This window comes from Oncorhynchus kisutch, unplaced genomic scaffold, assembly GCF_002021735.2.
Source record: "Oncorhynchus kisutch isolate 150728-3 unplaced genomic scaffold, Okis_V2 Okis07a-Okis12b_hom, whole genome shotgun sequence".
Lineage (NCBI taxonomy): Eukaryota > Metazoa > Chordata > Actinopteri > Salmoniformes > Salmonidae > Oncorhynchus > Oncorhynchus kisutch.
In genome coordinates this window covers 3811052-3835387 of record NW_022261984.1, presented here as the reverse complement: position 1 = coordinate 3835387, position 24336 = coordinate 3811052, and the positions used below count along the sequence as shown (strand labels likewise).

At 44.1% G+C, this 24336-nt stretch overlaps 1 protein-coding gene and 1 long non-coding RNA gene across 6 annotated transcripts in view; one reads left to right on the top strand and one right to left on the bottom strand.

Moving 5' to 3' along the window:
- The window catches only part of LOC116352758 (CD209 antigen-like protein C), a 96979-nt gene that overhangs the window by 69655 nt on the left and 2988 nt on the right, over positions 1-24336 (bottom strand). For 3 of the 4 annotated variants that reach the window (XM_031814915.1, XM_031814914.1, XM_031814916.1), the window contains 2 exons: positions 22444-22542; positions 21625-21736 (listed from right to left, as the gene is read on the bottom strand). In XM_031814915.1, the coding sequence (XP_031670775.1) occupies positions 21625-21736; positions 22444-22542 (211 nt within the window). Of the gene's footprint in view, positions 1-1032; positions 1470-21624; positions 21737-22443; positions 22543-24336 lie in introns of those variants that run through there. The other variant, XM_031814917.1, reaches the window with a different exon arrangement.
- LOC116360155 (uncharacterized) lies at positions 1465-22884 on the top strand. Of its 2 annotated transcripts, none has more exons than XR_004206943.1 (3): positions 1465-1871; positions 2909-3004; positions 22836-22884. It is a non-coding gene; the product is annotated as an uncharacterized LOC116360155 (long non-coding RNA). The 2 variants fall into 2 exon arrangements; XR_004206942.1 differs by lacking the exon at positions 22836-22884 and having other exon boundaries at positions 1465-1544; positions 1588-1871; positions 2909-3142.

Here is a 24336-nt window from a genome sequence, read left to right as displayed (position 1 = left end):
AAACCTAGGAAGAAACCTAGAGAGGAACCAGGCTATGAGGGGTGGCCAGTCCTCTTCTGGCTGTGCCGGGTGGAGATTATAACAGAACATGGCCAAGATGTTCAAATGTTCATAAATGACCAGCATGGTTGAATAATAATAAGGCAGAACAGTTGAAACTGGAGCAGCAGCACGACCAGGTGGACTGGGGACAGCAAGGAGTCATCATGTCAGGTAGTAATGAACAGTGTCATATGTCATAGTAATGAATCACTATGGTATGGACTAACATCTAGTTGATAAAAGACGAATTAATCACTATGGTATGGAGTAACAACTAGTTGTTAAAGGACTCATTAATAACTATGGTATGGAGTAACATCTAGTTGTTAAAGGACTAATGAATCACTATGGTATGGAGTAACATCTAGTTGTTAAAGGACTCATTAATAACTATGGTATGGAGTAACATCTAGTTGTTAAAGGACTCATTAATAACTATGGTATGGAGTAACATCTAGTTGTTAAAGGACTAATGAATCACTATGGTATGGAGTAACATCTAGTTGTTAAAGGACTAATGAATCACTATGGTATGGAGTAACATCTAGTTGTTAAAGGACTCATTAATAACTATGGTATGGAGTAACATCTAGTTGTTAAAGGACTAATGAATCACTATGGTATGGAGTAACATCTAGTTGTTAAAGGACTCATTAATAACTATGGTATGGAGTAACATCTAGTTGTTAAAGGACTAATGAATCACTATGGTATGGAGTAACATCTAGTTGTTAAAGGACTCATTAATAACTATGGTATGGAGTAACATCTAGTTGTTAAAGGACTCATTAATAACTATGGTATGGAGTAACATCTAGTTGTTAAAGGACTAATGAATCACTATGGTATGGAGTAACATCTAGTTGTTAAAGGACTAATGAATCACTATGGTATGGAGTAACATCTAGTTGTTAAAGGACTCATTAATAACTATGTTATGGTGAAGCAGTGTGTAATAGATTGATAATTGACATGATGACAAATATGACATATTGTTGAGATTTTTTTATTGTAAAAAGTTTCCTTTGTTTAATTCTTCTATTGGAAAGTGTATTTAGATGTCTTGTTTTCGACCCAAATCAATAAACATATTAAACAGAATCATCTTAGTTAATTTATTCATTTACTAGACCTACTATTGACCAATAATAACTTGTGTTTGGGTTGACAAATCACTTATATTATTAGGCCAAAAAAACATGAATGAGAGTTAGAAATAAAGCACAGAACAGAATGAACAAGGAATGAAGAGGAAGTTACACACAACTGCTTCCTATTCACCCATGTAGTGCACTGAATAGAGAATAGGGTGCCATTTGTCTCACATCCCAATAGTCTCCTTCTTATTGGTGGATAGAGCCTTGACACATTCTAACACCTACAGCCTTCTTATTGGTGGATAGAGACTTGACACATCCTGTCACCAGCTGTGGGCCACAGACAGAGAACAGAGAAGTACAGGATTTAGACACATTAGACCAACTACTGAGTCAGTTAGAAAGGTAATCATACAGTAGATATTACCATTAGGAGTCAGTTAGAAAGGTAATCATACAGTAGATATTACCATTAGGAGTCAGTTAGAAAGGTAATCATACAGTAAGTTAATACAGCAAGTAAATGTAACTTAGAATCATAGATTTTACAATAAGAGGTCAGACAGACTTAATTAGTTGATTTATCGATTAATTGGTTTAATCATTGATATTCGGTACGGTTAGTTAAGATGGCCGAGTACGTCAACAAACAGGTGATTGAATTGAATGAAGTTACTGAAGAAAACCGGAACAGATTAACGAAGAGCGTGAAGACTGAGACCCATCTCTCAGGTAAGAACTAAGTATTCTAAGTATCTTATTTTCTCACACAGTAGCTGAGGCACGCAGACAGGTCTGCACGTACAAACTGAACGCATTCACACACTAATACCACACACTAGAAAAACACTTGTACATTTGTATTGTTCTGTCTTCTGGGTGGTTCAGTTAGAATGGAGCAGGGTGTTCAAAACCTGCTGGGGTCACGTACACCAAAATGTATCAATTCAATGTATTTTTTTACTTCAGGTATTAGAACTATTTGGAACTATTTAAATAAAATTGATGATAACCTTTTTTTAGCAACAACACAGTGGACACCCCACCAAAGTTTTTGGTAAACAGCTGAGGGGCTGGAAAAATTTAACCACTCTCAAATTCATAGAGAGAGCTACAGTATGTCTGCAAGGAGTGACCATTCATGATAAAAAATGATACCATGATGCTGAACCATGAGGCTACATACACAGTGTTTGTTTACAAATCCATAGTTTATCATTTTATGGTAAAACAAGTTTATATTTGGGTTCTGATGGGGCTAGACAGTTAAACTAAGCTCATGAGGTATTTCTCAGTTACATTTTTCAAGAATCAAATAGGTAAATATCATTCATTTAAATTGATGTTAAAAAAATTGATATAGCAATCGCAGATCTACTCTTTAAATCATGCTTCAGCTATATTGTGTAATTTCTACATACAGCAGCTTCCTGGTAATCAGATTTGAGATAAACCACACTCTTGAGCAAACAGTTGCTGCCAACCCTCCATTGGGGGAAAACCAATGACACATTCGAAATGTTTGGTTCTCAGAATTAGTTAGGGACGTGGGATGATGTGTGTTATGTTTTAATCTTAATCATTAATGATGATGATGGTATGTGTGTGTATGTGTGTGTGTGTGTGTGTGTGTGTGTGTGTGTGTGTGTGTGTGTGTGTGTGTGTGTGTGTGTGTGTGTGTGTGTGTGTGTGTGTGTGTGTGTGTGTGTGTGTGTGTGTGTGTGTGTGTGTGCGTGTGTGTCTGTTGCCGTGTGTGTGTTCCTCTGCAGATGGAAGAACAGGAGTCTACAGGCTGGCTGCTGGGTGTTTAGGAGTGCTGTGTGTTCTACAAGTCACTCTCAACATCTCCCTGAGGCTGGCTTTCTGTGAGTGTATTGTTATCTAATCATTACACTATATCAGAGTCCCAAATGACACACTATTGGGGCGGCAGGGTAGCCTAGTGGTTAGAGTGTTGGACTAGTAACCGGAAGGTTGCAAGTTCAGATCCCCGAGCTGACTAGGTACAAATCTGTCGTTCTACCCCTGAACAGGCAGTTAACCCACTGTTCCTAGGCTGTCATTGAAAATAAGAATTTGTTCTTAACTGACTTGCCTAGTTAAATAAAGGTCAAATTTAAAAAAAATAGCCCTCTGGTCTAAAGTAATGCACTCTATAGGAAACAGAGCGCCATTTGGGAACCTGTTCCTTGTGGGACCCTATTTCATGTTTAATGGATTCATTTTGACCAGGGCCCAAAGGACAGATATGTATGTCATTGTCACACCATAGTTCTGTTCTCACAAAGCAAGGAACACAATTCAGACCTACAGTAACAGCAGTGTGTGTGTCTAACCTACAGTAACAGCAGAGTGTGTGTCTAACCTACAGTAACAGCAGTGTGTGTCTAACCTACAGTAACAGCAGTGTGTGTCTAACCTACAGTAACAGCAGTGTGTGTCTAACCTACAGTAACAGCAGTGTGTGTCTAACCTACAGTAACAGCAGTGTGTGTCTAACCTACAGTAACAGCAGTGTGTGTCTAACCTACAGTAACAGCAGTGTGTGTCTAACCTACAGTAACAGCAGTGTGTGTCTAACCTGCAGTAACAGCAGTGTGTGTCTAACCTACAGTAACAGCAGAGTGTGTGTCTAACCTACAGTAACAGCAGTGTGTGTGTCTAACTTACAGTAACAGCAGAGTGTGTGTCTAACCTACAGTAACAGCAGTGTGTGTGTCTAACCTACAGTAACAGCAGTGTGTGTGTCTAACCTACAGTAACAGCAGTGTGTGTCTAACCTACAGTAACAGCAGTGTGTGTGTCTAACCTACAGTAACAGCAGAGTGTGTGTCTAACCTACAGTAACAGCAGAGTGTGTCTAACCTACAGTAACAGCAGAGTGTGTGTCTAACCTAAAGAAACAGCAGTGTGTGTCTAACCTACAGTAACAGCCGTGTGTGTGTCTAACCTGCAGTAACAGCAGTGTGTGTCTAACCTGCAGTAACAGCAGTGTGTGTGTCTAACCTGCAGTAACAGCAGTGTGTGTCTAACCTGCAGTAACAGCAGTGTGTCTCTAACCTACAGTAACAGCAGTGTGTGTGTGTCTAACCTACAGTAACAGCAGTGTGTGTGTCTAACCTGCAGTAACAGCAGTGTGTGTCTAACCTACAGTAACAGCAGTGTGTGTCTCTAACCTACAGTAACAGCAGTGTGTGTCTCTAACCTACAGTAACAGCAGTGTGGGTTTCTAACCTACAGTAACAGCAGTGTGGGTTTCTAACCTACAGTAACAGCAGTGTGGGTTTCTAACCTACAGTAACAGCCGTGTGGGTGTCTAACCTACAGTAACAGCAGTGTGTGTCTAACCTACAGTAACAGCAGTGTGTGTCTAACCTACAGTAACAGCAGTGTGTGTCTAACCTGCATTAACAGCAGTGTGTGTCTAACCTGCAGTAACAGCAGTGTGTGTCTAACCTACAGTAACAGCAGAATGTGTCTAACCTACAGTAACAGCAGTGTGTGTGTCTAACCTACAGTAACAGCAGTGTGTGTCTAACCTACAGTAACAGCAGTGTGTGTCTAACATACAGTAACAGCAGTGTGTGTCTAACCTACAGTAACAGCAGTGTGTGTCTAACCTACAGTAACAGCAGTGTGTCTAACCTACAGTAACAGCAGTGTGTCTAACCTACAGTAACAGCAGTGTGTGTCTAACCTGCAGTAACAGCAGAGTGTGTGTCTAACCTACAGTAACAGCAGTGTGTCTAACCTACAGTAACAGCAGTGTGTGTCTAACCTGCAGTAACAGCAGAGTGTGTGTCTAACCTACAGTAACAGCAGTGTGTGTCTAACCTACAGTAACAGCAGTGTGTGTCTAACCTACAGTAACAGCCGTGTGTGTCTAACCTACAGTAACAGCAGAGTGTGTCTAACCTACAGTAACAGCAGTGTGTGTCTAACCTACAGTAACAGCAGTGTGTGTGTCTAACCTACAGTAACAGCAGTGTGTGTGTCTAACCTACAGTAACAGCAGTGTGTGTCTAACCTACAGTAACAGCAGTGTGTGTGTCTAACCTACAGTAACAGCAGTGTGTGTGTCTAACCTGCAGTAACAGCAGTGTGTGTCTAACCTACAGTAACAGCAGTGTGTGTCTCTAACCTACAGTAACAGCAGTGTGTGTCTCTAACCTACAGTAACAGCAGTGTGGGTTTCTAACCTACAGTAACAGCAGTGTGGGTTTCTAACCTACAGTAACAGCAGTGTGGGTTTCTAACCTACAGTAACAGCCATGTGGGTGTCTAACCTACAGTAACAGCAGTGTGTGTGTCTAACCTGCAGTAACAGCAGTGTGGGTGTCTAACCTACAGTAACAGCAGTGTGTGTGTCTAACCTGCAGTAACAGCAGTGTGGGTGTCTAACCTACAGTAACAGCAGAGTGTGTGTCTAACCTACAGTAACAGCAGTGTGTGTGTCTAACCTACAGTAACAGCAGAGTGTGTGTCTAACCTACAGTAACAGCAGAGTGTGTGTCTAACCTACAGTAACAGCAGTGTGTGTGTCTAACCTGCAGTAACAGCAGTGTGTGTCTAACCTACAGTAACAGCAGTGTGTGTCTCTAACCTACAGTAACAGCAGTGTGTGTCTCTAACCTACAGTAACAGCAGTGTGTGTCTCTAACCTACAGTAACAGCAGAGTGTGTGTCTAACCTACAGTAACAGCAGTGTGTGTGTCTAACCTACAGTAACAGCAGAGTGTGTGTCTAACCTACAGTAACAGCAGTGTGTGTGTCTAACCTACAGTAACAGCAGAGTGTGTGTCTAACCTACAATAACAGCAGAGTGTGTGTCTAACCTACAGTAACAGCAGTGTGTGTCTAACCTACAGTAACAGCAGTGTGTGTCTAACCTACAGTAACAGCAGTGTGTGTCTAACCTACAGTAACAGCAGAGTGTGTGTCTAACCTACAGTAACTGCAGTGTGTCTAACCTACAGTAACAGCAGAGTGTGTGTCTAACCTGCAGTAACAGCAGTGTGTGTCTAACCTGCAGAAACAGCAGAGTGTGTGTCTAACCTACAGTAACAGCAGTGTGTCTAACCTACAGTAACAGCAGTGTGTGTCTAACCTGCAGTAACAGCAGAGTGTGTGTCTAACCTACAGTAACAGCAGTGTGTGTCTAACCTACAGTAACAGCAGTGTGTGTCTAACCTGCAGTAACAGCAGTGTGTGTCTAACCTACAGTAACAGCAGTGTGTGTCTAACCTACAGTAACAGCAGTGTGTGTCTAACCTACAGTAACAGCCGTGTGTGTCTAACCTACAGTAACAGCAGAGTGTGTCTAACCTACAGTAACAGCAGTGTGTGTCTAACCTACAGTAACAGCAGTGTGTGTGTCTAACCTACAGTAACAGCAGTGTGTGTGTCTAACCTACAGTAACAGCAGTGTGTGTCTAACCTACAGTAACAGCAGTGTGTGTGTCTAACCTACAGTAACAGCAGTGTGTGTGTCTAACCTGCAGTAACAGCAGTGTGTGTCTAACCTACAGTAACAGCAGTGTGTGTCTCTAACCTACAGTAACAGCAGTGTGTGTCTCTAACCTACAGTAACAGCAGTGTGGGTTTCTAACCTACAGTAACAGCAGTGTGGGTTTCTAACCTACAGTAACAGCAGTGTGGGTTTCTAACCTACAGTAACAGCCGTGTGGGTGTCTAACCTACAGTAACAGCAGTGTGTGTGTCTAACCTGCAGTAACAGCAGTGTGGGTGTCTAACCTACAGTAACAGCAGTGTGTGTGTCTAACCTGCAGTAACAGCAGTGTGGGTGTCTAACCTACAGTAACAGCAGAGTGTGTGTCTAACCTACAGTAACAGCAGTGTGTGTGTCTAACCTACAGTAACAGCAGAGTGTGTGTCTAACCTACAGTAACAGCAGAGTGTGTGTCTAACCTACAGTAACAGCAGTGTGTGTGTCTAACCTGCAGTAACAGCAGTGTGTGTCTAACCTACAGTAACAGCAGTGTGTGTCTCTAACCTACAGTAACAGCAGTGTGTGTCTCTAACCTACAGTAACAGCAGTGTGTGTCTCTAACCTACAGTAACAGCAGAGTGTGTGTCTAACCTACAGTAACAGCAGTGTGTGTGTCTAACCTACAGTAACAGCAGAGTGTGTGTCTAACCTACAGTAACAGCAGTGTGTGTGTCTAACCTACAGTAACAGCAGAGTGTGTGTCTAACCTACAATAACAGCAGAGTGTGTGTCTAACCTACAGTAACAGCAGTGTGTGTCTAACCTACAGTAACAGCAGTGTGTGTCTAACCTACAGTAACAGCAGTGTGTGTCTAACCTACAGTAACAGCAGAGTGTGTGTCTAACCTACAGTAACTGCAGTGTGTCTAACCTACAGTAACAGCAGAGTGTGTGTCTAACCTGCAGTAACAGCAGTGTGTGTCTAACCTGCAGAAACAGCAGAGTGTGTGTCTAACCTACAGTAACAGCAGTGTGTCTAACCTACAGTAACAGCAGTGTGTGTCTAACCTGCAGTAACAGCAGAGTGTGTGTCTAACCTACAGTAACAGCAGTGTGTGTCTAACCTACAGTAACAGCAGTGTGTGTCTAACCTGCAGTAACAGCAGTGTGTGTCTAACCTACAGTAACAGCAGTGTGTGTCTAACCTACAGTAACAGCAGTGTGTGTCTAACCTGCAGTAACAGCAGTGTGTGTCTAACCTACAGTAACAGCAGTGTGTGTCTAACCTACAGTAACAGCAGTGTGTGTCTAACCTACAGTAACAGCAGAGTGTGTGTCTAACCTACAGTAACAGCAGTGTGTCTAACCTACAGTAACAGCAGTGTGTCTAACCTACAGTAACAGCAGTGTGTGTGTCTAACCTACAGTAACAGCAGTGTGTCTAACCTACAGTAACAGCAGTGTGTGTCTCTAACCTACAGTAACGGCAGAGTGTGTGTCTAACCTACAGTAACAGCCGTGTGTGTCTAACCTACAGTAACAGCAGTGTGTGTGTCTAATCTACAGTAACAGCAGTGTGTGTCTAACCTACAGTAACAGCAGTGTGTCTAACCTACAGTAACAGCAGAGTGTGTCTAACCTACAGTAACAGCAGTGTGTGTCTAACCTACAGTAACAGCAGTGTGTGTCTAACCTACAGTAACAGCAGTGTGTGTGTCTAACCTACAGTAACAGCAGTGTGTGTCTAACCTACAGTAACAGCAGTGTGTGTCTAACCTGCAGTAACAGCAGAGTGTGTGTCTAACCTACAGTAACAGCAGTGTGTGTCTAACCTACAGTAACAGCAGTGTGTGTCTCTAACCTACAGTAACAGCAGAGTGTGTGTCTAACCTACAGTAACAGCAGAGTGTGTGTCTAACCTACAGTAACAGCAGAGTGAGTCTAACCTACAGTAACAGCAGAGTGTGTCTCTAACCTACAGTAACAGCAGTGTGTGTCTCTAACCTACAGTAACAGCAGTGTGGGTTTCTAACCTACAATAACAGCAGTGTGTGTGTCTAACCTACAGTAACAGCAGAGTGTGTGTCTAACCTACAGTAACAGCAGTGTGTGTGTCTAACCTACAGTAACAGCAGAGTGTGTGTCTAACCTACAATAACAGCAGAGTGTGTGTCTAACCTACAGTAACAGCAGTGTGTGTCTAACCTACAGTAACAGCAGTGTGTGTCTAACCTACAGTAACAGCAGTGTGTGTCTAACCTACAGTAACAGCAGAGTGTGTGTCTAACCTACAGTAACTGCAGTGTGTCTAACCTACAGTAACAGCAGAGTGTGTGTCTAACCTGCAGTAACAGCAGTGTGTGTCTAACCTGCAGAAACAGCAGAGTGTGTGTCTAACCTACAGTAACAGCAGTGTGTCTAACCTACAGTAACAGCAGTGTGTGTCTAACCTGCAGTAACAGCAGAGTGTGTGTCTAACCTACAGTAACAGCAGTGTGTGTCTAACCTACAGTAACAGCAGTGTGTGTCTAACCTGCAGTAACAGCAGTGTGTGTCTAACCTACAGTAACAGCAGTGTGTGTCTAACCTACAGTAACAGCAGTGTGTGTCTAACCTGCAGTAACAGCAGTGTGTGTCTAACCTACAGTAACAGCAGTGTGTGTCTAACCTACAGTAACAGCAGTGTGTGTCTAACCTACAGTAACAGCAGAGTGTGTGTCTAACCTACAGTAACAGCAGTGTGTCTAACCTACAGTAACAGCAGTGTGTCTAACCTACAGTAACAGCAGTGTGTGTGTCTAACCTACAGTAACAGCAGTGTGTCTAACCTACAGTAACAGCAGTGTGTGTCTCTAACCTACAGTAACGGCAGAGTGTGTGTCTAACCTACAGTAACAGCCGTGTGTGTCTAACCTACAGTAACAGCAGTGTGTGTGTCTAATCTACAGTAACAGCAGTGTGTGTCTAACCTACAGTAACAGCAGTGTGTCTAACCTACAGTAACAGCAGAGTGTGTCTAACCTACAGTAACAGCAGTGTGTGTCTAACCTACAGTAACAGCAGTGTGTGTCTAACCTACAGTAACAGCAGTGTGTGTGTCTAACCTACAGTAACAGCAGTGTGTGTCTAACCTACAGTAACAGCAGTGTGTGTCTAACCTGCAGTAACAGCAGAGTGTGTGTCTAACCTACAGTAACAGCAGTGTGTGTCTAACCTACAGTAACAGCAGTGTGTGTCTCTAACCTACAGTAACAGCAGAGTGTGTGTCTAACCTACAGTAACAGCAGAGTGTGTGTCTAACCTACAGTAACAGCAGAGTGAGTCTAACCTACAGTAACAGCAGAGTGTGTCTCTAACCTACAGTAACAGCAGTGTGTGTCTCTAACCTACAGTAACAGCAGTGTGGGTTTCTAACCTACAATAACAGCAGTGTGGGTTTCTAACCTACAGTAACAGCAGTGTGTGTCTAACCTGCAGTAACAGCAGTGTGTGTCTAACCTACAGTAACAGCAGTGTGTGTGTCTAACCTGCAGTAACAGCAGTGTGTGTCTAACCTACAGTAACAGCAGTGTGTGTCTCTAACCTACAGTAACAGCAGTGTGTGTCTCTAACCTACAGTAACAGCAGTGTGGGTTTCTAACCTACAGTAACAGCCGTGTGGGTTTCTAACCTACAGTAACAGCCGTGTGGGTGTCTAACCTACAGTAACATCAGTGTGTGTGTCTAACCTGCAGTAACAGCAGTGTGTGTCTAACCTACAGTAACAGCAGTGTGTGTCTCTAACCTACAGTAACAGCAGTGTGGGTTTCTAACCTACAGTAACAGCCGTGTGGGTTTCTAACCTACAGTAACAGCCGTGTGGGTGTCTAACCTACAGTAACATCAGTGTGTGTGTCTAACCTGCAGTAACAGCAGTGTGTGTGTCTAACCTGCAGTAACAGCAGTGTGGGTGTCTAACCTACAGTAACAGCAGAGTGTGTATCTAACCTACAGTAACAGCAGTGTGTGTGTCTAACCTACAGTAACAGCAGAGTGTGTGTCTAACCTACAGTAACAGCAGAGTGTGTGTCTAACCTACAGTAACAGCAGTGTGTGTGTCTAACCTGCAGTAACAGCAGTGTGTGTCTAACCTACAGTAACAGCAGTGTGTGTCTCTAACCTACAGTAACAGCAGTGTGTGTCTCTAACCTACAGTAACTGCAGAGTGTGTGTCTAACCTACAGTAACAGCAGTGTGTGTGTCTAACCTACAGTAACAGAAGAGTGTGTGTCTAACCTACAGTAACAGCAGTGTGTGTCTAACCTACAGTAACAGCAGTATGTGTCTAACCTACAGTAACAGCAGAGTGTGTGTCTAACCTACAGTAACTGCAGTGTGTCTAACCTACAGTAACAGCAGAGTGTGTGTCTAACCTGCAGTAACAGCAGTGTGTGTCTAACCTACAGTAACAGCAGTGTGTGTCTAACCTGCAGTAACAGCAGTGTGTGTCTAACCTGCAGTAACAGCAGTGTGTGTCTAACCTACAGTAACAGCAGAATGTGTCTAACCTACAGTAACAGCAGTGTGTGTGTCTAACCTACAGTAACAGCAGTGTGTGTCTAACCTACAGTAACAGCAGTGTGTGTCTAACATACAGTAACAGCAGTGTGTGTCTAACCTACAGTAACAGCAGTGTGTGTCTAACCTACAGTAACAGCAGTGTGTCTAACCTACAGTAACAGCAGTGTGTCTAACCTACAGTAACAGCAGTGTGTGTCTAACCTGCAGTAACAGCAGAGTGTGTGTCTAACCTACAGTAACAGCAGTGTGTCTAACCTACAGTAACAGCAGTGTGTGTCTAACCTGCAGTAACAGCAGAGTGTGTGTCTAACCTGCAGTAACAGCAGAGTGTGTGTCTAACCTACAGTAACAGCAGTGTGTGTCTAACCTACAGTAACAGCAGTGTGTGTCTAACCTACAGTAACAGCCGTGTGTGTCTAACCTACAGTAACAGCAGAGTGTGTCTAACCTACAGTAACAGCAGTGTGTGTCTAACCTACAGTAACAGCAGTGTGTGTGTCTAACCTACAGTAACAGCAGTGTGTGTGTCTAACCTACAGTAACAGCAGTGTGTGTCTAACCTACAGTAACAGCAGAGTGTGTCTAACCTACAGTAACAGCAGTGTGTGTCTAACCTACAGTAACAGCAGTGTGTGTGTCTAACATACAGTAACAGCAGTGTGTGTCTAACCTACAGTAACAGCAGTGTGTGTCTAACCTACAGTAACAGCAGTGTGTGTCTAACCTACAGTAACAGCAGAGTGTGTGTCTAACCTACAGTAACAGCAGTGTGTGTGTCTAACCTACGGTAACAGCAGAGTGTGTGTCTAACCTACAGTAACAGCAGTGTGTGTGTCTAACCTACAGTAACAGCAGTGTGTGTGTCTAACCTACAGTAACAGCAGTGTGTGTGTCTAACCTGCAGTAACAGCAGTGAGGGTATCTAACCTACAGTAACAGCAGAGTGTGTGTCTAACCTACAGTAACAGCAGTGTGTGTGTCTAACCTACAGTAACAGCAGAGTGTGTGTCTAACCTACAGTAACAGCAGAGTGTGTGTCTAACCTACAGTAACAGCAGTGTGTGTGTCTAACCTGCAGTAACAGCAGTGTGTGTCTAACCTACAGTAACAGCAGTGTGTGTCTCTAACCTACAGTAACAGCAGTGTGTGTCTCTAACCTACAGTAACAGCAGAGTGTGTGTCTAACCTACAGTAACAGCAGTGTGTGTGTCTAACCTACAGTAACAGCAGAGTGTGTGTCTAACCTACAATAACAGCAGAGTGTGTGTCTAACCTACAGTAACAGCAGTGTGTGTCTAACCTACAGTAACAGCAGTGTGTGTCTAACCTACAGTAACAGCAGTGTGTGTCTAACCTACAGTAACAGCAGAGTGTGTGTCTAACCTACAGTAACTGCAGTGTGTCTAACCTACAGTAACAGCAGAGTGTGTGTCTAACCTGCAGTAACAGCAGTGTGTGTCTAACCTGCAGTAACAGCAGAGTGTGTGTCTAACCTACAGTAACAGCAGTGTGTCTAACCTACAGTAACAGCAGTGTGTGTCTAACCTGCAGTAACAGCAGAGTGTGTGTCTAACCTACAGTAACAGCAGTGTGTGTCTAACCTACAGTAACAGCAGTGTGTGTCTAACCTGCAGTAACAGCAGTGTGTGTCTAACCTACAGTAACAGCAGTGTGTGTCTAACCTACAGTAACAGCAGTGTGTGTCTAACCTGCAGTAACAGCAGTGTGTGTCTAACCTACAGTAACAGCAGTGTGTGTCTAACCTACAGTAACAGCAGTGTGTGTCTAACCTACAGTAACAGCAGAGTGTGTGTCTAACCTACAGTAACAGCAGAGTGTGTCTAACCTACAGTAACAGCAGTGTGTCTAACCTACAGTAACAGCAGTGTGTGTGTCTAACCTACAGTAACAGCAGTGTGTCTAACCTACAGTAACAGCAGTGTGTGTCTCTAACCTACAGTAACAGCAGAGTGTGTGTCTAACCTACAGTAACAGCCGTGTGTGTCTAACCTACAGTAACAGCAGTGTGTGTGTCTAACCTACAGTAACAGCAGTGTGTGTCTAACCTACAGTAACAGCAGTGTGTCTAACCTACAGTAACAGCAGAGTGTGTCTAACCTACAGTAACAGCAGTGTGTGTCTATCCTACAGTAACAGCAGTGTGTGTCTAACCTACAGTAACAGCAGTGTGTGTGTCTAACCTACAGTAACAGCAGTGTGTGTCTAACCTACAGTAACAGCAGTGTGTGTCTAACCTACAGTAACAGCAGTGTGTGTGTCTAACATACAGTAACAGCAGTGTGTGTCTAACCTACAGTAACAGCAGTGTGTGTCTAACCTACAGTAACAGCAGTGTGTGTCTAACCTGCAGTAACAGCAGTGTGGGTGTCTAACCTACAGTAACAGCAGTGTGTGTCTAACCTACAGTAACAGCAGAGTGTGTGTCTAACCTACAGTAACAGCAGTGTGTGTGTCTAACCTACGGTAACAGCAGAGTGTGTGTCTAACCTACAGTAACAGCAGTGTGTGTCTAACCTACAGTAACAGCAGTGTGTGTCTAACCTACAGTAACAGCAGTGTGTGTGTCTAACCTACAGTAACAGCAGTGTGTGTGTCTAACCTACAGTAACAGCAGTGTGTGTCTAACCTACAGTAACAGCAGTGTGTGTCTAACCTACAGTAACAGCAGTGTGTGTGTCTAACCTACGGTAACAGCAGAGTGTGTGTCTAACCTACAGTAACAGCAGTGTGTGTCTAACCTACAGTAACAGCAGAGTGTGTGTCTAACCTACAGTAACAGCAGTGTGTGTGTCTAACCTACGGTAACAGCAGAGTGTGTGTCTAACCTACAGTAACAGCAGTGTGTGTGTCTAACCTACAGTAACAGCAGTGTGTGTGTCTAACCTACAGTAACAGCAGTGTGTGTGTCTAACCTGCAGTAACAGCAGTGTGGGTGTCTAACCTACAGTAACAGCAGAGTGTGTGTCTAACCTACAGTAACAGCAGTGTGTGTGTCTAACCTACAGTAACAGCAGAGTGTGTGTCTAACCTACAGTAACAGCAGAGTGTGTGTCTAACCTATAGTAACAGCAGTGTGTGTGTCTAACCTGCAGTAACAGCAGTGTGTGTCTAACCTACAGTAACAGCAGTGTGTGTCTCTAACCTACAGTAACAGCAGTGTGTGTCTCTAACCTACAGTAACAGCAGAGTGTGTGTCTAACCTACAGTAACAGCAGTGTGTGTGTCTAACCTACAGTAACAGCAGTGTGTGTGTCTAACCTACAGTAACAGCAGTGTGTGTGTCTAACCTGCAGTAACAGCAGTGTGGGTGTCTAACCTACAGTAACAGCAGAGTGTGTGTCTAACCTACAGTAACAGCAGTGTGTGTGTCTAACCTACAGTAACAGCAGAGTGTGTGTCTAACCTACAGTAACAGCAGAGTGTGTGTCTAACCTACAGTAACAGCAGTGTGTGTGTCTAACCTGCAGTAACAGCAGTGTGTGTCTAACCTACAGTAACAGCAGTGTGTGTCTTTAACCTACAGTAACAGCAGTGTGTGTCTCTAACCTACAGTAACAGCAGAGTGTGTGTCTAACCTACAGTAACAGCAGTGTGTGTGTCTAACCTACAGTAACAGCAGAGTGTGTGTCTAACCTACAATAACAGCAGAGTGTGTGTCTAACCTACAGTAACAGCAGTGTGTGTCTAACCTACAGTAACAGCAGTGTGTGTCTAACCTACAGTAACAGCAGTGTGTGTCTAACCTACAGTAACAGCAGAGTGTGTGTCTAACCTACAGTAACTGCAGTGTGTCTAACCTACAGTAACAGCAGAGTGTGTGTCTAACCTACAGTAACAGCAGTGTGTCTAACCTACAGTAACAGCAGTGTGTGTCTAACCTGCAGTAACAGCAGAGTGTGTGTCTAACCTACAGTAACAGCAGTGTGTGTCTAACCTACAGTAACAGCAGTGTGTGTCTAACCTGCAGTAACAGCAGTGTGTGTCTAACCTACAGTAACAGCAGTGTGTGTCTAACCTACAGTAACAGCAGTGTGTGTCTAACCTGCAGTAACAGCAGTGTGTGTCTAACCTACATTAACAGCAGTATGTGTCTAACCTACAGTAACAGCAGTGTGTGTCTAACCTACAGTAACAGCAGAGTGTGTGTCTAACCTACAGTAACAGCAGAGTGTGTCTAACCTACAGTAACAGCAGTGTGTCTAACCTACAGTAACAGCAGTGTGTGTGTCTAACCTACAGTAACAGCAGTGTGTCTAACCTACAGTAACAGCAGTGTGTGTCTCTAACCTACAGTAACAGCAGAGTGTGTGTCTAACCTACAGTAACAGCCGTGTGTGTCTAACCTACAGTAACAGCAGTGTGTGTGTCTAACCTACAGTAACAGCAGTGTGTGTCTAACCTACAGTAACAGCAGTGTGTCTAACCTACAGTAACAGCAGAGTGTGTCTAACCTACAGTAACAGCAGTGTGTGTCTAACCTACAGTAACAGCAGTGTGTGTCTAACCTACAGTAACAGCAGTGTGTGTGTCTAACCTACAGTAACAGCAGTGTGTGTCTAACCTACAGTAACAGCAGTGTGTGTCTAACCTGCAGTAACAGCTGAGTGTGTGTCTAACCTACAGTAACAGCAGTGTGTGTCTAACCTACAGTAACAGCAGTGTGTGTCTCTAACCTACAGTAACAGCAGAGTGTGTGTCTAACCTACAGTAACAGCAGAGTGTGTGTCTAACCTACAGTAACAGCAGAGTGTGTCTAACCTACAGTAACAGCAGAGTGTGTCTCTAACCTACAGTAACAGCAGTGTGTGTCTCTAACCTACAGTAACAGCAGTGTGGGTTTCTAACCTACAATAACAGCAGTGTGGGTTTCTAACCTACAGTAACAGCAGTGTGTGTGTCTAACCTGCAGTAACAGCAGTGTGTGTCTAACCTGCAGTAACAGCAGTGTGTGTCTAACCTACAGTAACAGCAGTGTGTGTGTCTAACCTGCAGTAACAGCAGTGTGTGTCTAACCTACAGTAACAGCAGTGTGTGTCTCTAACCTACAGTAACAGCAGTGTGTGTCTCTAACCTACAGTAACAGCAGTGTGGGTTTCTAACCTACAGTAACAGCCGTGTGGGTTTCTAACCTACAGTAACAGCCGTGTGGGTGTCTAACCTACAGTAACAGCAGTGTGTGTGTCTAACCTGCAGTAACAGCAGTGTGGGTGTCTAACCTACAGTAACAGCAGTGTGTGTGTCTAACCTGCAGTAACAGCAGTGTGGGTGTCTAACCTAGAGTAACAGCAGAGTGTGTGTCTAACCTACAGTAACAGCAGTGTGTGTGTCTAACCTACAGTAACAGCAGAGTGTGTGTCTAACCTACAGTAACAGCAGAGTGTGTGTCTAACCTACAGTAACAGGAGTGTGTGTGTCTAACCTGCAGTAACAGCAGTGTGTGTCTAACCTACAGTAACAGCAGTGTGTGTCTCTAACCTACAGTAACAGCAGTGTGTGTCTCTAACCTACAGTAACAGCAGAGTGTGTGTCTAACCTACAGTAACAGCAGTGTGTGTGTCTAACCTACAGTAACAGCAGAGTGTGTGTCTAACCTACAGTAACAGCAGTGTGTGTCTAACCTACAGTAACAGCAGTGTGTGTCTAACCTACAGTAACAGCAGAGTGTGTGTCTAACCTACAGTAACTGCAGTGTGTCTAACCTACAGTAACAGCAGAGTGTGTGTCTAACCTGCAGTAACAGCAGTGTGTGTCTAACCTACAGTAACAGCAGTGTGTGTCTAACCTGCAGTAACAGCAGTGTGTGTCTAACCTGCAGTAACAGCAGTGTGTGTCTAACCTACAGTAACAGCAGAGTGTGTCTAACCTACAGTAACAGCAGTGTGTGTGTCTAACCTACAGTAACAGCAGTGTGTGTCTAACCTACAGTAACAGCAGTGTGTGTCTAACATACAGTAACAGCAGTGTGTGTCTAACCTACAGTAACAGCAGTGTGTGTGTCTAACCTACAGTAACAGCAGTGTGTGTCTAACCTACAGTAACAGCAGAGTGTGTCTAACCTACAGTAACAGCAGTGTGTCTAACCTACAGTAACAGCAGTGTGTCTAACCTACAGTAACAGCAGTGTGTGTCTAACCTGCAGTAACAGCAGAGTGTGTGTCTAACCTACAGTAACAGCAGTGTGTCTAACCTACAGTAACAGCAGTGTGTGTCTAACCTGCAGTAACAGCAGAGTATGTGTCTAACCTACAGTAACAGCAGTGTGTGTCTAACCTACAGTAACAGCAGTGTGTGTCTAACCTACAGTAACAGCCGTGTGTGTCTAACCTACAGTAACAGCAGAGTGTGTCTAACCTACAGTAACAGCAGTGTGTGTCTAACCTACAGTAACAGCAGTGTGTGTGTCTAACCTACAGTAACGGCAGTGTGTGTGTGTCTAACCTACAGTAACAGCAGTGTGTGTCTAACCTACAGTAACAGCAGAGTGTGTCTAACCTACAGTAACAGCAGTGGGTGTCTAACCTACAGTAACAGCAGTGTGTGTGTCTAACATACAGTAACAGCAGTGTGTGTCTAACCTACAGTAACAGCAGTGTGTGTGTCTAACCTACAGTAACAGCAGTGTGTGTGTCTAATCTACAGTAACAGCAGTGTGTGTCTAACCTACGGTAACAGCAGTGTGTGTGTCTAACCTGCAGTAACAGCAGTGTGTGTCTAACCTACGGTAACAGCAGTGTGTGTCTAACCTACAGTAACAGCAGTGTTTGTCTAACCTACAGTAACAGCAGTGTGTGTCTAACCTGCAGTAACAGCAGTGTGTGTCTAACCTGCAGTAACAGCAGTGTGTGTCTAACCTACAGTAACAGCAGTGTGTGTCTAACCTACAGTAACAGCAGTGTGTGTCTAACCTACAGTAACAGCAGTGTGTCTAACCTGCAGTAACAGCAGTGTGTGTCTAACCTACAGTAACAGCAGTGTGTGTCTAACCTACAGTAACAGCAGTGTGTGTGTCTAACCTACAGTAACAGCAGTGTGTGTCTAACCTACAGTAACAGCAGTGTGTGTCTAACCTATAGTAACAGCAGTGTGTGTGTCTAACCTACAGTAACAGCAGTGTGTGTGTCTAACCTACGGTAACAGCAGTGTGTGTGTCTAACCTACGGTAACAGCAGTGTGTGTGTCTAACCTACAGTAACAGCAGTGTGTGTCTAACCTACAGTAACAGCAGAGTGTGTGTCTAACCTACAGTAACAGCAGTGTGTGTCTAACCTGCAGTAACAGCGGTGTGTGTGTCTAACCTGCAGTAACAGCAGTGTGTGTGTCTAACCTGCAGTAACAGCAGTGTGTGTCTAACCTGCAGTAACAGCAGTGTGTGTGTCTAACCTGCAGTAACAGCAGTGTGTGTCTAACCTGCAGTAACAGCAGTGTGTGTCTAACCTGCAGTAACAGCAGTGTGTGTGTCTAACCTACAGTAACAGCAGTGTGTGTCTAACCTGCAGTAACAGCAGTGTGTGTCTAACCTGCAGTAACAGCAGTGTGTGTCTAACCTACAGTAACAGCAGTGTGTGTCTAACCTGCAGTAACAGCAGTGTGTGTCTAACCTGCAGTAACAGCAGTGTGTGTCTAACCTGCAGTAACAGCAGTGTGTGTCTAACCTGCAGTAACAGCAGTGTGTGTCTAACCTGCAGTAACAGCAGTGTGTGTCTAACCTGCAGTAACAGTAGTGTGTGTCTAACCTACAGTAACAGCAGTGTGTGTCTAACCTGCAGTAACAGCAGTGTGTGTGTCTAACCTACAGTAACAGCAGAGTGTGTCTAACCTACAGTAACAGCAGTGTGTGTCTAACCTACAGTAACAGCAGTGTGTGTCTAACCTACAGTAACAGCAGTGTGTGTCTAACCTACAGTAACAGCAGAGTGTGTGTCTAACCTGCAGTAACAGCAGTGTGTGTCTAACCTACAGTAACAGCAGTGTGTGTGTCTAACCTACGGTAACAGCAGAGTGTGTGTCTAACCTACAGTAACAGCAGTGTGTGTGTCTAACCTACAGTAACAGCAGTGTGTGTGTCTAACCTACAGTAACAGCAGAGTGTGTGTCTAATCTACAGTAACAGCAGTGTGTGTCTAACCTACGGTAACAGCAGTGTGTGTGTCTAACCTGCAGTAACAGCAGTGTGTGTCTAACCTACGGTAACAGCAGTGTGTGTCTAACCTACAGTAACAGCAGTGTTTGTCTAACCTACAGTAACAGCAGTGCGTGTCTAACCTGCAGTAACAGCAGTGTGTGTCTAACCTGCAGTAACAACAGTGTGTGTCTAACCTACAGTAACAGCAGTGTGTGTCTAACCTACAGTAACAGCAGTGTGTGTCTAACCTACAGTAACAGCAGTGTGTCTAACCTGCAGTAACAGCAGTGTGTGTCTAACCTACAGTAACAGCAGTGTGTGTCTAACCTGCAGTAACAGCAGAGTGTGTGTCTAACCTACAGTAACAGCCGTGTGTGTCTAACCTACAGTAACAGCAGTGTGTGTGTCTAACCTACAGTAACAGCAGTGTGTGTCTAACCTACAGTAACAGCAGTGTGTCTAACCTACAGTAACAGCAGTGTGTGTCTAACCTGCAGTAACAGCAGAGTATGTGTCTAACCTACAGTAACAGCAGTGTGTGTCTAACCTACAGTAACAGCAGTGTGTGTCTAACCTACAGTAACAGCCGTGTGTGTGTCTAACCTACAGTAACAGCAGTGTGTGTGTCTAACCTACGGTAACAGCAGAGTGTGTGTCTAACCTACAGTAACAGCAGTGTGTGTGTCTAACCTACAGTAACAGCAGTGTGTGTGTCTAACCTACAGTAACAGCAGTGTGTGTGTCTAACCTACAGTAACAGCAGTGTGTGTCTAACCTACGGTAACAGCAGTGTGTGTGTCTAACCTGTAGTAACAGCAGTGTGTGTCTAACCTATGGTAACAGCAGTGTGTGTCTAACCTACAGTAACAGCAGTGTTTGTCTAACCTACAGTAACAGCAGTGTGTGTGTCTAACCTACAGTAACAGCAGTGTGTGTCTAACCTGCAGTAACAGCAGTGTGTGTCTAACCTACAGTAACAGCAGTGTGTGTCTAACCTACAGTAACAGCAGTGTGTGTCTAACCTACAGTAACAGCAGTGTGTCTAACCTGCAGTAACAGCAGTGTGTGTCTAACCTACAGTAACAGCAGTGTGTGTCTAACCTACAGTAACAGCAGTGTGTGTGTCTAACCTACAGTAACAGCAGTGTGTGTCTAACCTACAGTAACAGCAGTGTGTGTCTAACCTATAGTAACAGCAGTGTGTGTGTCTAACCTACAGTAACAGCAGTGTGTGTGTCTAACCTACGGTAACAGCAGTGTGTGTGTCTAACCTACAGTAACAGCAGTGTGTGTCTAACCTACAGTAACAGCAGAGTGTGTGTCTAACCTACAGTAACAGCAGTGTGTGTCTAACCTGCAGTAACAGCGGTGTGTGTGTCTAACCTGCAGTAACAGCAGTGTGTGTGTCTAACCTGCAGTAACAGCAGTGTGTGTCTAACCTGCAGTAACAGCAGTGTGTGTGTCTAACTTGCAGTAACAGCAGTGTGTGTCTAACCTGCAGTAACAGCAGTGTGTGTCTAACCTGCAGTAACAGCAGAGTGTGTGTCTAACCTACAGTAACAGCAGAGTGTGTGTCTAACCTACAGTAACAGCAGAGTGTGTCTAACCTACAGTAACAGCAGAGTGTGTCTCTAACCTACAGTAACAGCAGTGTGTGTCTCTAACCTACAGTAACAGCAGTGTGGGTTTCTAACCTACAGTAACAGCCGTGTGGGTTTCTAACCTACAGTAACAGCCGTGTGGGTGTCTAACCTACAGTAACAGCAGTGTGTGTGTCTAACCTGCAGTAACAGCAGTGTGGGTGTCTAACCTACAGTAACAGCAGTGTGTGTGTCTAACCTACAATAACAGCAGTGTGTGTGTCTAACCTGCAGTAACAGCAGTGTGTGTCTAACCTACAGTAACAGCAGAGTGTGTGTCTAACCTGCAGTAACAGCAGTGTGTGTCTAACCTGCAGTAACAGCAGTGTGTGTCTAACCTACAGTAACAGCAGTGTGTGTCTAACCTGCAGTAACAGCAGTGTGTGTGTCTAACCTACAGTAACAGCAGAGTGTGTCTAACCTACAGTAACAGCAGTGTGTGTCTAACCTGCAGTAACAGCAGTGTGTGTCTAACCTGCAGTAACAGCAGTGTGTGTCTAACCTACAGTAACAGCAGTGTGTGTCTAACCTGCAGTAACAGCAGTGTGTGTCTAACCTGCAGTAACAGCAGTGTGTGTCTAACCTGCAGTAACAGCAGTGTGTGTCTAACCTACAGTAACAGCAGTGTGTGTGTCTAACCTACAGTAACAGCAGTGTGTGTCTAACCTACAGTAACAGCAGTGTGTGTCTAACCTGCAGTAACAGCAGTGTGAGGTTGTCTGGGATCATAAGGACATTTCCCCTTCCCATTCTCCATCTTCACTTTGTCACCACCTTCCTTCACTAGGACAAACGTCACTGGGTCCTGAACACACACACACACACACATACACACAGTCTATATTTAGTAGTGTATGTGAACCAGTGGAGGCTGCTGAGGGGAGGACGGCTCATAGTAATGTCTGGAACGGCGACAATGGAACGGCATCAAACACAAGGAAACCATATGTTTGATGTATTTGATATGGTTCCACTGATTCCGCTCCAGCCATTACCACGAGCCTCGTCTCCCCAATTAAGGTCCCACCTCCTGTGACGTGAACATCATGTGTGTAAGCCTATCAACTAAATACATGAACTGAATGAATAACATGTGTTTCACCACAACAGTTAAAGAGCATCTAGCAGGTGTATCATAATAATACTAATATTATAGGTGTAGAGTATAATAATATTATAGGTGTAGAGTATAATAATATTATAGGTGTAGAGTATAATAATACTAATATTATAGGTGTAGAGTATAATAATACTAATATTATAGGTGTAGAGTATAATAATATTATAGGTGTAGAGTATAATAATATTATAGGTGTAGAGTATAATAATACTAATATTATAGGTGTAGAGTATAATAATACTAATATTATAGGTGTAGAGTATAATAACAATGATAATATAGGTGTAGAGTATAATAATAATAATGATAATATAGGTGTAGAGTATAATAATAATAATGATAATATAGGTGTAGAGTATGAGAAGAGACAGAGGAGAGAGAACGTGACTGACTATGAAAGCACACTGGGGATTGTAGGCGTAGGAGCCACAGACGTAGATCCTTCCATCCTTCAGAACCTCCAGCAGACAGATGTAGTTATAACAGTCATCCTGTAGAGGGAGACAACGAGCCATGTCTCAAACAGCATCCTATTCTCCCCTATAGGCCCTGGTCAAAAGTGGTGCACTGAATAGGGACTAGGGTGCCATTTGTGATTAGCAGAGGGGGAAAACAGAAGCCTGTTTGTATCTCGAAAAATAATTATTTACGATCTATGGAGCAAAGAACCGCCCTTGCTGTCTCTGGCTGGTTGGTTCGCCTCTCTCCCTGGGATTCTCTGCCTCTAATCCTATTGCAGAGCCTGAGTCACTGACTTACTGGTGCTCTTCCATGCCGTCCCTAGGAGGGGTGCATCACTTGAGTGGGTTGAGTCACTGACGTGATCTTCCTGTCTGGGTTGGCGCCCCCCCTTGGGTTGTGCCGTGGCGGAGATCTTTGTGGGCTATACTCGGCCTTGTCTCAGGACGGTAAGTTGGTGGTTGAAGATATCCCTCTAGTGGTGTGGGGGCTGTGCTTTGGCAAAGTGGGTGGGGTTATATCCTGCCTATTTGGCACTGTCCGGGGGTGTCCTCGGATGGGGCCACAGTGTCTCCTGACCCCTCCTGTCTCAGCCTCCAGTATTTATGCTGCAGTAGTTTATGTGTCGGGGGGCTAGGGTCAGTCTGTTATATCTGGAGTATTTCTCCTGTCTTATCCGGTGTCCTGTATGAATTTAAGTATGCTCCCTCTAATTCTCTCTCTCTCTCTCTTTCTTTCTCTCTCTCGGAGGAACTGAGCCCTAGGACCATGCCTCAGGACTACCTGACATGATGACTCCTTGCTGTCCCCAGTCCACCTGGCCGTGCTGCTGCTCCAGTTTCAACTGTTTTGCCTGCGGCTATGGAACCCTGACCTGTTCACTGGACGTGCTACCTGTCCCAGACCTGCTGTTTTCAACTCTCTAGAGACAGCAGGAGCGGTAGAGATACTCTTAATGATCGGCTATGAAAAGCCAACTGACATCTACTCCTGAGGTGCTGACTTGCTGCACCCTCGACAACTACTGTGATTATTATTATTTGACCATGCTGGTCATTTATGAACATTTGAATATCTTGGCCATGTTCTGTTATAATCTCCACCCGGCACAGCCAGAAGAGGACTGGCCACCCCTCATAGCCTGGTTCCTCTCTAGGTTTCTTCCTAGGTTTTGGCCATTCTAGGGAGTTTTTCCTAGCCACCGTGCTTCTACACCTGCATTGCTTGCTGTTTGGGGTTTTAGGCTGGGTTTCTGTACAGCACTTTGAGATATCAGCTCATGTAAGAAGGGCTATATAAATAATTTTGATTTGATTTGATATGCGGAAACAGTTCAAGTGCCCTGGGATAAGGAATATTTTGGGGATTTTCAAGTCCCTGATTGCCTTTTAGTTTAAGCTAGGCTGAAGCGCGTTTGACAACTCCTTCTTACCACAGGGCCATAACAGAGCAGGATAAAGTTGCCTCTAGGCACTGATCTCAGGTCAGTTTACATTCCTTACCATAATGGCTAAGGTTAGGATTTGGGGTAGATAGCATGACCCTAGATCAGGAGAACTTGGCTCTAAACAGATCAATAAAATATGGTTATAATCAGAAGTACAATGCAGGGTTTCTCAACTCAGGTGCCAGGAACACAATGTGTACAGGCCAAGGTTGGTTTTCATATTACTCCCATTGAATAAACGGTAGCGAAGAACTCGAACTCCCGGACTATTTAAGGTAAGTCATGCTTCTGTTTATCAGTCTTTGAAGATGACCAGATACAAAGTGAAAAGTCATCTGAAAGCCAAACATACAGGATGTGATGTGTTGTTGACAGGAAG